The sequence below is a fragment of the Athene noctua genome, chromosome 34 (genome assembly GCF_965140245.1).
Source record: "Athene noctua chromosome 34, bAthNoc1.hap1.1, whole genome shotgun sequence".
NCBI classification, from domain to species: Eukaryota; Metazoa; Chordata; class Aves; order Strigiformes; family Strigidae; genus Athene; species Athene noctua.
Genome location: NC_134070.1, coordinates 1,136,129 through 1,149,111, shown reverse-complemented (window position 1 = coordinate 1,149,111; position 12,983 = coordinate 1,136,129). Strand labels below are relative to the sequence as shown.

Sequence of the window (12,983 nt, the reverse complement as noted above, 5' to 3'; positions counted from 1 at the left end):
CGTGGGAACCCCGAGACAATTTTGGGGTTTGAGTCAAGTGCGAAGAGAACATTGGGGGGGGGGGCAGCAAGAGGGTGGAGGGGGCTGGGGGGGGTCAGGTGGCCACAAATGGGGGTGCAGGGACAGAGAGACCCCCCCAGAGGTGCCACATCCCCCCACGTGTGTCCGTCCCCCCCCCCAATAAAGACATTTATTTGTTGTCCCCAACCCTCAGGTTTGTCCGTGGTGACCCTCACACCCGGGGGGGACGGGGGACACAAGACACACACGACACGGAGCTCCCAGTACTCCCAGTTCTCCCAATTTGGACCCAGAGGAGTTACTGGGAGAGGGATCTGCACCTCTGGGGTACCCCCAGCCCAGTTTGGGGGGGACACAACGACACAAACCGAGGTGACACCGGCCACCGCCGCTGTGTCCCGCTGGTGGCGGCCACCGGGGCCTCCTGCTCCGGCAACTGGTGACGCCAGTTTGGTTACTGGAGCCCATTGGGTGCCCGAGGTGGGCGTGGGTGTCCCCCCCCCGCGGCCCGGGGGGGGGTGTGGGGGGGTGTGGTGGGTGTGGGGGGGGGGACACAGAATGAGAGACACGGGACAGAGCGCGGCCGGACCCCCCCAGCCCCATCCCACCATGTTGGTGCTGCTGGGCCTGGCCCTGGGGGCTCCGGGGGCAGGTGGGGGCCACGGATGATTGGGGGGGGGGGAGATTGGGGGCGCTGGGGGGGGCTGGGGGGGGGTTAACCTGTGGGAGCTTGAGGGGGGGGTTGGGGGGGGCTCAGTCCTGAAGGATGCCAGGGATGGGGAGGGGGGGCTTAATCCTGGGGGACCCCCGGGGGGGGTTTGGGGGGGCTCAGCTCTGTGGGACCCCCAGAGTGGTTTGGGGGGGGGGGCTCAGTCCTGCAGGACCTTGGGGACAGACTGGGGGGGCTCTGCCCTGTGGGACCCCAGGGATGGTTTGGGGGGGCTCAGCCCTTCGGGACCCTGGGGGTGGGTTTTGGGGGGGCTCTGCCCTGTGGGACCCCAGGGACAGTTTGGGGGGGGCTCAGTCCTGTGGGACCCCAGGGACAGTTTGGGGGGGCCCAGCCCTGCAGGACCTTGGGGACAGTCTGGGGGGGCTCTGCCCTGTGGGACCCCCAGGGCAGTTTGGGGGGGCTCAGTCCTGTGGGACCCCGGGAGTGGTTTGGGGGTGCCCAGCCCTGTGGGACCCCAGGAATGGTTTGGGGGGGGCCTCAGCCCTGCAGGACCCCAGAAACAGTTTGGGGGGGGCCTCACCTCGTGTCTGGGGGGGTGACCCTGTGGGGACAATTTGGGGGGGTGGGGGGCACTCATCCCCACTGTTGGGGTGACCCAGTGGGGACACTTTTGGGGTTGGGGGGGGTCAAGCCGTGGGGTGGGGGTGGGCGGGACCAGCAAGAAGATGGTGGGAGCTGGGGGGGGGGGGCAGCCAGATGGCCACGAACGGGGGGTGCAGGGACAGAGAGGACCCCCCCCAGAGGTGCCACGTCCCCCCATTTCCCCGGGGGTGTGTGTGTGTGTGTGTGTGTGTGTCCCCCCCGCCGGCAGGTGCCTTCCTGGTGCAGGTGGCCAGCTGGTGCCCGCTGGCGGCCAACGGCTCAGCGCTGGCCTTCGGCCTCACCATCCTCTTCAACAAGAACCCGCTGGTGTGTTACGCCCCCCCCGAGCGCCGCTTCGTCCCTTGTGACCAGGGGGTGCTAGCCCCCGTGGCCACGGAGGTGGCCACCGGCCTCAACAACGACAGCGCCTGGACCCGACGCCTCGAGGCCCGACGCCGCCTCTGCCACGACCTGACCCCCCGGCTCTGGGCGGCCACGGCGCTGCGGCGGAGTGAGGCCTTGCACGAGGACCGGGGGGACGGGGAAGGGGGTGTTGCACGAGGGGTGTTGCACGGGGATGGGTTTGCCCCGGGCGGCGCGCGGCGCGGGACGTTGGGTTGAGCGTTGCGCGCGGGGTTGGTGCGTCGCGTGTCGCACGAGGATGGGGCGCACGGGGCTGTTGCCTCACGTATCGCGTGAGGGTGTTGCACGGGGATGGGGCAGGAGCGTTGCACGGGGCTTTGCACGGGGCTGTTGCATTGCACGTTGCACGGGGATGGGTCACAGCGCATTGCCACGGGGTGTTGCACGGGGCCGTTGCATCATATATTGCACGGGGACGGGGCAGGGGAGTTGCACGGGGCTTTGCACGGGGCCGTTGTGTCACATATCGCAGGAGGATGGGGCAGGAGAGTTGCACAGGGCTTTGCACGGGGCCGTTGTGTCACATATCGCAGGAGGATGGGGCAGGAGAGTTGCACGGGGCTTTGCACGGGGCCGTTGTGTCACATATCGCAGGAGGACGGGGCAGGAGAGTTGCACGGGGCTTTGCACGGGGCCGTTGTGTCACATATCGCAGGAGGACGGGGCAGGAGAGTTGCACGGGGCTTTGCACGGGGCCGTTGTGTCACATATCGCAGGAGGATGGGGCAGGAGCGTTGCATGGGGCTTTGCACGGGGCCGTTGTGTCACATATCGCAGGAGGATGGGGCAGGAGCGTTGCACGGGGCTTTGCATGGGGCTGTTGCATTGCACGTTGCACGGGGATGGGTCACAGCGCATTGCCACGGGGTGTTGCACGGGGCCGTTGCATCATATATTGCACGGGGACGGGGCAGGAGAGTTGCACGGGGCTTTGCACGGGGCCATTGTGTCACATATCACACAGGGATGGTGCAGGAGCGTTGCACGGGGCTTTGCATGGGGCTGTTGCACTGCACATTGCACGGGGATGGGGCAGGAGCGTTGCACAAGAGCGTTGCATTGCACGTCGCAGGGGGATAGTGTGTGGGGTTGTTGCACAGTGCGTTGCACGGGGCCGCTGCGTCACATATCGCACAGGGATGGTGCACTGAGTGTTGCACGGGGTGTTGCACGAGCCTGTTGCCTTGCACGTTGCACGGACATGTTGCTTGGGGCCTCGCATGGGGCCATTGCCCATTGCACAGGGCTTTGCACGGGGCCGTGGCGCTGAGCGTTGCACGGGGCTTTGCACGGGGGTGCTGCAGCACGTCGCACGGGGCCGTCACACGGGGCCTTGCAAGAGAGCGTTGTGTTGTGTGTTGCACGGGGGGACATTTCATGGCGGGATGTTGCACGGGGGGTTGTTTCACGGGGAGACGTTGCATGGGGGGGCTGTTGCACAGGGGGAAGTTGCACGGGGGGATGTTGCACGTTTTTTTTTTTTCACGGGGAGATATTGCACGGGGGGGTGTTTCACGAGGGGTCATTGCACGGGGGGGTCATTGCATAGGGGGTTGTTTCACAGGGGCACGTTGCACGGGGGGGTCATGCACAGGGTTTTTTTTCACAGGGAGACCTTGCACAGGGGGGTGTTTCACAGGGGGGTCATTGCACAACGGGACGTTGCACGGGGGGGATGTTTTATGGGTGGATGTTTCACGGGGGGGTCATTTCTTTTTTTTTTTTTTTTCACGGGGAGACATTGCAGGGGGGGGACATTTCACGGGCGGATGTTTCACGGGGGGATCATTTCATTTTTTTTTTTTTTCCCGAGGAAATTTTGCACGGGGGGGGGGACATTTCACAGGGCGTTATTGCACGGGGGTGTGTGTGTGTGTGTGTGTGATTGCACATCACCTTGCCCGAAGCACCACGGGGGGGGGGGGCCATGGGGCGGGGTCAGGGGGGGTCACCCCAACACTGACACCTCCCCCCTTTTTATTTATTTTTTTTTTTTTCCCTCGTGCCAGCCCCCCCCCACGCCCGCATCGTCCCCTCCCAACCGCCCCGCGGGGGGGGGCCCGTCCTCCTCACCTGCCACGTTTGGGGTTTCTACCCCCCCGAGGTGACCGTCGTGTGGCTGCACAACGGGGAGATGGTGGGGCCCGGGGACGAGCCCCCCCCCGTCATTTCCGCCGTCCCCAACGGCGACTGGACCTACCAGACGCGGGTGACCCTGACGGTGACCCCGAGCCCTGGGGACACTTTCACCTGCTCCGTGCAACACGTCAGCTTGGCCCAACCCCTCCTGGAGGACTGGGGTGAGGGGTTGGGGGGGGCCACCAAACAACCCCCCCTTTAAAAAAAAAAAAACAAAAAACCAACAAACCAACCTTCCCGGATACCTGGGTCCTCGTGATGTCACCTCCTGTGTCCCCGCAGGTCCCAGTTTGTCCCCAGGGTTGACCTTGAAGGTGGCCGTGGCCACCGTGGCGATGGCCTTGGGGCTCATTTGCTTCAGCGTCGGTGTCTACCGTTACCGGGCCAGGCCACCGGCACCGGGTGAGCCACTGCGGGGGGGGGGGACACACACACAGAGGGACAATGTGGGGGGGGGCACAGGGGTGACACGGACCCTCCTCACTCCTTTTTACACCCTCTTGTAGGTTACACCCCCCTCCCCGGCAACAACTACCCCCCAGGTAACGGCACAACCAGCCCCTGGCCCTTGGCCCCAAGGGGTTTGTCACCCCTCTGCCACCCCCCCTGTGTGTCTGTGTGTGTCCCCCCCCTCTCCAGGCAGCATCTGAGGACCCCCAGGATGGTGATTTCCCAGCCCGGATGGTGTCCCCGCGTGTGTGTCCCCCCCCCCGACCCCGTCCCGCCGCTGCTGTCACTGTCACCCCGGGGGTGACGGTGTCGTGGTGCTGCTGATAATAAAGATGCTCCAGGGTGGCCTCGAGGTGACGGGGTTTGGTACAAGTGACACTGGGGTGTCACCCTGAGGGGAAGGGCTGCGGGGGGGGGCACTGGTGGGGCTGGGCACGGGGGACATCGGGGACGAGGGACATTGGGGACGAGGGACATTGGGGACGAGGGACATTGGGGATGAGGGACATTGGGAAAAAGGGACATTGGGAACGAGGGACATTGGGGACGAGGGACATTGGGGATGAGGGACATTGGGAACGAGGGACATTGGGAAAAAGGGACATTGGGAACGAGGGACATTGGGGACGAGGGACATTGGGGATGAGGGACAGTGGGGATGAGGGACATTGGAAAAAAGGGACATTGGGGACAAGGGACATTGGGAACGAGGGACATTGGGGACGAGGGACATTGGGGATGAGGGACATTGGGGACAAGGGACATTGGGAAAAAGGGACATTGGGGACAAGGGACATTGGGGACGAGGGACATTGGGGACGAGGGACATTGGGGATGAGGGACATTGGGAAAAAGGGACATTGGGGACAAGGGACATTGGGAATGAGGGACATTGGGGACGAGGGACAATGGGAAAAAGGGACATTGGGAACGAGGGACATTGGGGACGAGGGACAGTGGGGACGAGGGACATTGGGAAAAAGGGACATTGGGGACGAGGGACATTGGGAAAAAGGGACATTGGGAACAAGGGATATTGGGGACGAGGGACATTGGGAAAAAGGGACATTGGGAACGAGGGACATCGAGCACAGGGGACAGCAGGCACAGGGGACATCAGGCAGGAGGGACACTGGGCACAGGCCGTGCCAGGGATGAGGAACATTGGGCACAAGGGACACAAGTGGCACTGGGCACGAGGGACACCAGGTACAGGGGACACTGGGCACAAGTGACATCGGACACAGGGGACAGCGGGCACAAGGGACACTGGGCACAAGTGACACCAGGTCCAGGTGACACTGGGCACAGGGGACACTTGTGTCCCCAAGGAGAGGGGGACAAGGGACAAGACCGGGGCCGTGGGAGGGGGCTGGGGCTGTGGGGCGCGTCCCCGGGCTGTGGGGACACGAGGGGGGGGTCGTGTCCTGTGTCGCCCCCCCCCCCCCCCCCCAAATGTTGTCGCCTCCGGCCCTTTCGGTTTCGTTTCTCGCATCCCCACGAGGCCGGGATCTGCCTGGCACCCGGTGACGTCAGACGCGCTGCGAGCCGTGATTGGTGGGTGGGAGGTAGCCTCGTCAATCTGGAGTCTCCTCCCATTCCCTGTCCACTCATGACAGCCCGTTTCCCCCCCCCGTGCCCCCCTGGGACTCTCTGACCCCACCGTGTCCCCCCCACGAGTGTCTCTGCCCCACTATAGAGAATTACCCGCCCCGACATGGCGGCGTTTGGGCAGGCGCCCTCAACAGTCATGGCCGCTCCGGCTTCACCAGCGCCCCCCCGCGCTTGCGCTGCGCCTAAGGGGCGGGTTTTCCCACTTGCGCATGCGCAAAGGGCGCTGCCAGGGGAGCCGTGAGGGCGAACGGGCGGAAGTGCGGGGCCGCGCGGGGAGTTTGCGCATGCGCAGCCGGAAGTGCTCTCCCGCCCCTGGATAAGAGGCCGGGAGACCCCGTCAGGGCCCTTTTTCTTGCCTGCAGCCGCCGTTGCCGCCATGTGAGTGCGGCGCGTCCGGGGGCTCCTCGGGGCTGGGGGGCCGCTGGGCCTCGGGAGGGGATGTGGGGGGGGCTGTCAGGGCGCTTGGGGGTGCAGGGGTCCTTGAAGTGGGAGTTGGGGATCTCAGGCCTTTTGGGGAAGCCCAGAGGTTGGAGTTGGGGGGTTCAGGCCTGTTGAGGAGGCGTCGAGATGAGAATTGGGGGGTTCAGACCTGTGGGGGAGACCCCGAGGTGAGAACTGGGGGGCTCAGGCCTGTGGGGGAGGCCCCGAGGTGAGAATTGGGGGGCTCAGGCCTGTGGGGGAGGCCCCGAGGTGAGAATTGGGGGGTTCAGGCCTGTGGGGGAGGCCCCGAGGTGGGAGTTGGGGGGCTCAGGCCTGTGGGGGAGGCCCCGAGGTGGGAGTTGGGGGGCTCAGGCCTGTGGGGGAGGCCCCGAGGTGGGAGTTGGGGGGCTCATGTCAGTGGGAATTGGGGGACTTCAGCCTTGGGAGGGGGCCTTGAGGTAGGAGTAGGGATGGGCCTGAGGTAGGAGTTGGGGGAGGCTAAGGCGGAGGGAGTGGGGACCCTGAGGTGGGAGTTGGGGGGCTTTGGAGGGGGAAGGGGATGCCTGGGGTATTTTGGGGGGAGTGGGGGGGCTTCCAGCCATAGGAATGAGCTGCAAAGGGGGTGCCCTGAAGGAGTGTGGAGGCGTCCTGTGTGGAGTGGGGGGGCGGTTTGGAGGGAGCTTGGGGTGTCCCTTAGCTGGGAAGGGGGGGCTGTGGGGTGTCCAGGAGGTCGGGGTTCCCCCCACCCGCTGGTCTTCGTGCTCCCCAGTAACACTGGGCCCGTGTGATTGTCCCAGCACCAACCCCCTTCCTCCAGTACACCATAACCCCCCCCGAAACACGAGACCACCTTGGGGGTCCCTCGTTTTCGGGGACACCCCATTGTGGGGGTCACACAACCCTCGCTCCACACCTATATGTTACCCCCTGCCACACACCGTCGCAACTGGGGGGGACTGGAGGCACCAGCACACAACTGGGGGGACACCCCTGTTGTCATGTCCCCCCTCAGGGGCCCTGCGGGGATGCTCCTGGGCCACCTTGTCACCTCGGGGAGCTTGAGGGACCCCGTTTTTTTGGGTAGCCCCCCCCAGTGGGTGCTTGAACACCCCACGCAGGTTTTAGGGTGTCTGGGTGATACCCAGAACCTTCCCAATTTATACTGGGAAAAGTGTTTAACCTCACTGGGAGCTGTTAGTACTTCATTTTTCTTCTTTTTAATTAAAGAGATTTGATCTAAACCCCCCAAATTTGGTCTTGGGGGGTGACAAATGTCTCTCCTGACTGGAATTCAGGGGAGATAGGAGGTTGAGGGACCCCCCTTTTTTGGGGACACACCCCCCATTAGGTGCCTGAACACCCCACGCAGGTTTTAGGGTGTCTGGGTGATACCCAGAACCTTCCCAGTTTATACTGGGAAAAGTGTTTAACCTCACTGGGATCTTAGTGCTTCATTTTTTTTTTTTCTTTTTAATTAAAGAGATTTGATCTAAACCCCCCAAATTTGGTGTTGGGGGGGGATAAATGTCTCTCCTGACCCCCACCCCTCTCTCCCCTCAGCATGACCGACTGGGAGACGGCACCCGCCGTCACCGAGACCCCCGACATCAAACTCTTTGGCAAATGGAGCACTGACGACGTGCAAATAAACGATATTTCCCTCCAGGTATTAATATTTTTTTTTTGGGTGGGTGGGGGGGTGTCCCTAATTTCTCCCATCGATGGGAAGTGTCTGACGTCGTACCCCACCAGGATTATATCGCCGTGAAGGAAAAATATGCCAAGTACCTGCCCCACAGCGCCGGGCGCTACGCGGCCAAGCGCTTCCGCAAGGCTCAGTGTCCCATCGTGGAGAGACTCACCAACTCCATGATGATGCACGGCCGCAACAACGGCAAGAAATTAATGACCGTGCGCATCGTTAAGCACGCCTTCGAGATCATCCATCTGCTCACCGGGGAGGTCAGGAGCGGGGTTTGGGTGCTGGGGAGGGGGTTTTGGGCACCAAGGGGGTGGGTTTGGGTGCTGGGGAAGGATTTTGGGCACCAAGGGGGTGGGTTTGGGTGCTGGGGAAGGATTTTGGGCACAAAGGGAGTGGGTTTGGGTGCTGGGGAAGGATTTTGGGCACCAAGGGGGTGGGTTTGGGTGCTGGGGAAGGATTTTGGGCACCAAGGGGGTGGGTTTGGGTGCTGGGGAAGGATTTTGGGCACAAAGGGAGTGGGTTTGGGTGCTGGGGAAGGATTTTGGGCACCAAGGGGGTGGGTTTGGGTGCTGGGGAAGGGTTTTTGGGCACTAAGGGGGTGGGTTTGGGTGCTGGGGAGGGGGTTTTGGGCACCAAGGGGGTGGGTTTGGGTGCTGGGGAAGGATTTTTGGGCACTAAGGGGGTGGGTTTGGGTGCTGGGGAGGGGGTTTTGGGCACCAAGGGGGTGGGTTTGGGTGCTGGGGAAGGATTTTTGGGCACCAAGGGGGTGGGTTTGGGTGCTGGGGAGGGTTTTGGGCACCAAGGGGGTGGGTTTGGGTGCTGGGGAGGGGGTTTTGGGCACCAAGGGGGTGGGTTTGGGTGCTGGGGAAGGATTTTTGGGCACCAAGGGGGTGGGTTTGGGTGCTGGGGAAGGGTTTTGGGCACAAAGGGAGTGGGTTTGGGTGCTGGGGAAGGATTTTGGGCACTAAGGACGTGGGTTTGGGTGCTGGGGAAGGATTTTTGGGCACCAAGGGGGTGGGTTTGGGTGCTGGGGAGGGGGTTTTGGGCACCAAGGGGGTGGGTTTGGGTGCTGGGGAGGGGGTTTTGGGCACCAAGGGGGTGGGTTTGGGTGCTGGGGAAGGATTTTTGGGCACCAAGGGGGTGGGTTTGGGTGCTGGGGAGGGGGTTTTGGGCACCAAGGGGGTGGGTTTGGGTGCTGGGGAGGGGGTTTTGGGCACCAAGGGGGTGGGTTTGGGTGCTGGGGAAGGGGTTTTGGGCACCAAGGGGGTGGGTTTGGGTGCTGGGGAAGGGTTTTGGGCACAAAGGGAGTGGGTTTGGGTGCTGGGGAAGGATTTTGGGCACTAAGGACGTGGGTTTGGGTGCTGGGGAAGGATTTTTGGGCACCAAGGGGGTGGGTTTGGGTGCTGGGGAGGGGGTTTTGGGCACCAAGGGGGTGGGTTTGGGTGCTGGGGAGGGGGTTTTGGGCACCAAGGGGGTGGGTTTGGGTGCTGGGGAAGGATTTTTGGGCACTAAGGGGGTGGGTTTGGGTGCTGGGGAGGGGGTTTTGGGCACCAAGGGGGTGGGTTTGGGTGCTGGGGAAGGATTTTGGGCACTAAGGACGTGGGTTTGGGTGCTGGGGAGGGGGTTTTGGGCACCAAGGGGGTGGGTTTGGGTGCTGGGGAGGGGGTTTTGGGCACCAAGGGGGTGGGTTTGGGTGCTGGGGAAGGATTTTTGGGCACCAAGGAGCTGGATTTGGGTGCTGGGGAAGGATTTTTGGGCACCAGGGAGGTTGATTTGGGTTTTTTTTTTTTGGATGCTGTGGAAATTTTTTTGGGCACCAAGGGGGTGCCTTTGGGTGCTGGGGAGGGTTTTGGGCACCAAAGAGGTGCCTTTGGGTGCTGGGGAGGGGTTTTTGAGCACCAAGGGGGTGCTTTTGGGTGCTGGCAAGACTTTTTTGGGTCACCAAGGGCTTGTTTTTAGTCACTGGGTTGGTTTTTTAAGTCAGAGGGGATGGTTTTGGTTCTTTTTTTTTGTGCCGGGCAGGTTTTTTAGGCCGTTTTTCAGCACAGAGACGACTGATTTTTCCCCCCCTCTCTTCTCCCTCTCCTCTCCCAGAATCCCTTGCAAGTCCTGGTTAACGCCATCATCAACTCAGGACCCCGCGAGGACTCGACCCGCATCGGCCGCGCCGGCACCGTCCGCCGACAGGCCGTGGACGTGTCCCCCCTGCGCCGCGTCAACCAGGTACTCCTTGTCCCCGCATCCCTGATGTCCTTTTTCCGTCCTTTTTTTTTTTTTTTTTTAATTATTTTTAATTTTTGAATTTTTTTCCCCTATTTTCTCCCCAGGCCATTTGGCTGTTGTGCACCGGAGCTCGTGAAGCCGCTTTCCGGAACATCAAAACCATCGCTGAGTGCTTGGCTGATGAACTCATCAACGCTGCCAAGGTGAGGAGAGGGGTTGGGGGGGGGGGTGTGGGGGTGTTAGAACTGTCACCTCTCAAAAGCTGGGGACACACAACACCCCCCCCCCCTCCAAATTAATTTACACCCATCTCACCCCCCCTCCCCAGGGCTCTTCCAATTCCTACGCCATCAAGAAGAAGGACGAGCTGGAACGTGTGGCCAAGTCCAACCGTTAAAAAAAGCCATCGTCACCCCCCCGTCAAAAAATAAAATTAATTTCTGTGTCCCCCCGCCTTCTTTCTGTGCTGGAGGGCTGCGGGGGGGGGACACACACACTTGGGGTGCTTTTTGGCGTGGGGATCCCCAATGGGGTAGGGGTGTGACTCCGTGTCCTGCTTGTGTTTCCCCCCCCCCCCCCCGCCACGTCTGCACCCACAGACCTGTCTTATTTCTCCCCCCACCCCTCGGAAAAGTTGGGGCGTTCCCCCGTGCCCCCCACCCAAGTTGGTTTGGGGGGGGGGGGGGGGGGAAGGCAGAAAAATAAATAAAACCGAGACGGATCCAGCTCCGTATCTCGGCGGAGGGGGGGGGGAGCAGGATCTGCTCTGGGAGAACCGACCCACGACCCCCACCGAGGCCTATGTGGGGTTTGGGGGTGCTCCCCAAACATGTGTGTGTGTGGGGGGGCCAGTTGGTTATTTTTTCCACACACCCCCCCCACCACTACCACCCTCCAAGCTTCCGTGGGCAGGGCACCCAGCGGGTGTGACGGTAGCGGACGTCCTCCTCCATCCCGGCTGCACCCGGAGCCGCGCGGCACCGCCGGGACCTGCCGTTTTGGGGTGCAGGTGAGGGGAAAAAGGCGGGGGGGGCTGACCTTGTCACCCCCCCCTCCCCAATTTCTTGTGTGTGTGGGGCAGCAGGTTTTGGGGTGGGTGAGGGAGGCGCTGGCTGAGCTGGGAGTGAGTGTGAGTGCGGGTACTTTCACCTTGAAGTTTAGACACGCCCCCCCCCCCCCCCCCCCCCCAAATTATTTTTTTGGGCGTTGTTTCTTTAGGGGGGGGGGTTAGGTGGGTTGGGGGGGTGTGATTTGGCTCAGGGTACCCCCTCAATTCAGCATCCCCCCACGCTGTGGGTTGGATAAACACCGTTTCTTTCTGCCTGCCAGGGCCACCGCCATGGTGGGGGACACGGGGGACACCGGGGGGGCCCCCCCTTTGGATAACGGGGGCCCCCCCCCTTTGGATTGCGTCATCTGCTTCGCCCCTTACGATCGGCTCTTCAAAGCTCCCAAAGTTTTGGGGTGCGGCCACATCTTCTGCCTCGAATGTTTGGCCAGGGTCACCGTGGGGACCCCCGCTTCTGACCCCCCCACTTTGCTCTGCCCCGTTTGCCGTCGCCCCACGGCCCTGCCCCCCCGCCGTGGCCCCCCAGCTTTACCCACCCCCCCCGATCTCCTCGCTCTCCTCCCCCCGGGCCCCGCCGCCTCTGTCCGCTTCAGCCGCCCCGAGGGGTTGCTCTACGTCCCCCCCCCGCACCCCAACCCCCCCGGCCAGCTCCCCACCGTCAGCCTCAGCCTGGAATTGGGGCGACCTGAGCCCCCCCCTCCCCAAAACCAGCCCCAGCTCTCGGGCCGCTGCGTTCTAGGCCGAGCCTTGGCCTTGACCTTGGCCTTGATGGTGGGAGGGGGCTTGGCCTTCTGCGGAGTCTTCCTCTTCTTCCTCCAGCCCGCTGCCTGTGACGAGGGGGGGCCGCTGCCAAACGCCACCTGGGGGCAGACCTGGCCCCCCTTTTAAGATGTGCCCCCCCCCCTCCGTTGTTTTGGTGGCCCACAGACCCCCCCCCATGGGCTGAGGTTGTGCCCTCACGGCTCTGGGGCGGGGGGGGACACACACAACACCCCCAATGTGGTCAGGATTTTGGGGGGGGCCCCCCCACCCACCCCCCTTTCTCCTGTATTAAACATTTTCCTCGATGCTGACTGTGTCCTGGTTGTTTCCAACCCTGATTCCAAGGGCAACTCGCCCCCCCCTCCGCCCCTAACTTGCCCCTCCCTGAGTCAGGCCTGAAGTTTTGGGCTGTAAATCACCAATTTTGGTTTGGGAGAGGAAGGGGGGTCCCTGGACAGGGTATGTGGTATAGGGGGGTTCGGGGGTGATTAGGGGGTGACAAGGTGTCTCATTTCATGCCCCCCCCCCCCGAGCTCTTTGCACCCTCCCGCCGTGCCTGGCACAGCCCCCGCCTGTATCAGCGCCGTCCCCGGTACCGGCGGCGCGGGGTGGGGACGGTGTTTGGTGCTGGTGTGTGTTGTGGGGGGGTTGGATGTGGGACTACAGCCAACTGGGAGTGACGGGGCGGGACCCCCCCCACCCTGTTTTGTTTTTTTTTGATGGGGGCGGGGGGAGTAATGTCAAAGCAAGGACACGGGGGTTGTGCTGGTGTGCGCGGCTGTGAACCCCCCCACCCTGGAGCCACTGGGGTGGTTGTACCCGGTGGTGAGCAGACTCAATCCTGGGGG

At 62.8% G+C, this 12,983-nt stretch overlaps 2 protein-coding genes across 2 annotated transcripts; both read left to right on the top strand.

The window, feature by feature from the left end:
* The first annotated feature begins 569 nt into the window (after positions 1–569).
* On the top strand, positions 570–4,684 carry LOC141972629 (HLA class II histocompatibility antigen, DM beta chain). The gene is made up of 6 exons (XM_074930563.1): positions 570–673; positions 1,563–1,844; positions 3,766–4,056; positions 4,178–4,297; positions 4,402–4,437; positions 4,535–4,684. Exons 1-6 carry the CDS (start codon positions 580–582, stop codon positions 4,543–4,545), a joined length of 834 nt encoding a protein of 277 aa, XP_074786664.1. The 5' UTR covers positions 570–579; the 3' UTR covers positions 4,546–4,684.
* Positions 4,685–6,241: 1,557 nt separating this feature from the next.
* On the top strand, positions 6,242–10,751 carry RPS5 (ribosomal protein S5). The gene is made up of 6 exons (XM_074930584.1): positions 6,242–6,337; positions 7,940–8,045; positions 8,132–8,341; positions 10,176–10,304; positions 10,409–10,507; positions 10,633–10,751. The coding sequence occupies exons 2-6, from the start codon at positions 7,941–7,943 to the stop codon at positions 10,699–10,701; spliced, it is 612 nt and encodes a 203-aa protein (XP_074786685.1). The 5' UTR covers positions 6,242–6,337; position 7,940; the 3' UTR covers positions 10,702–10,751.
* The last annotated feature ends 2,232 nt before the right edge of the window (positions 10,752–12,983 follow it).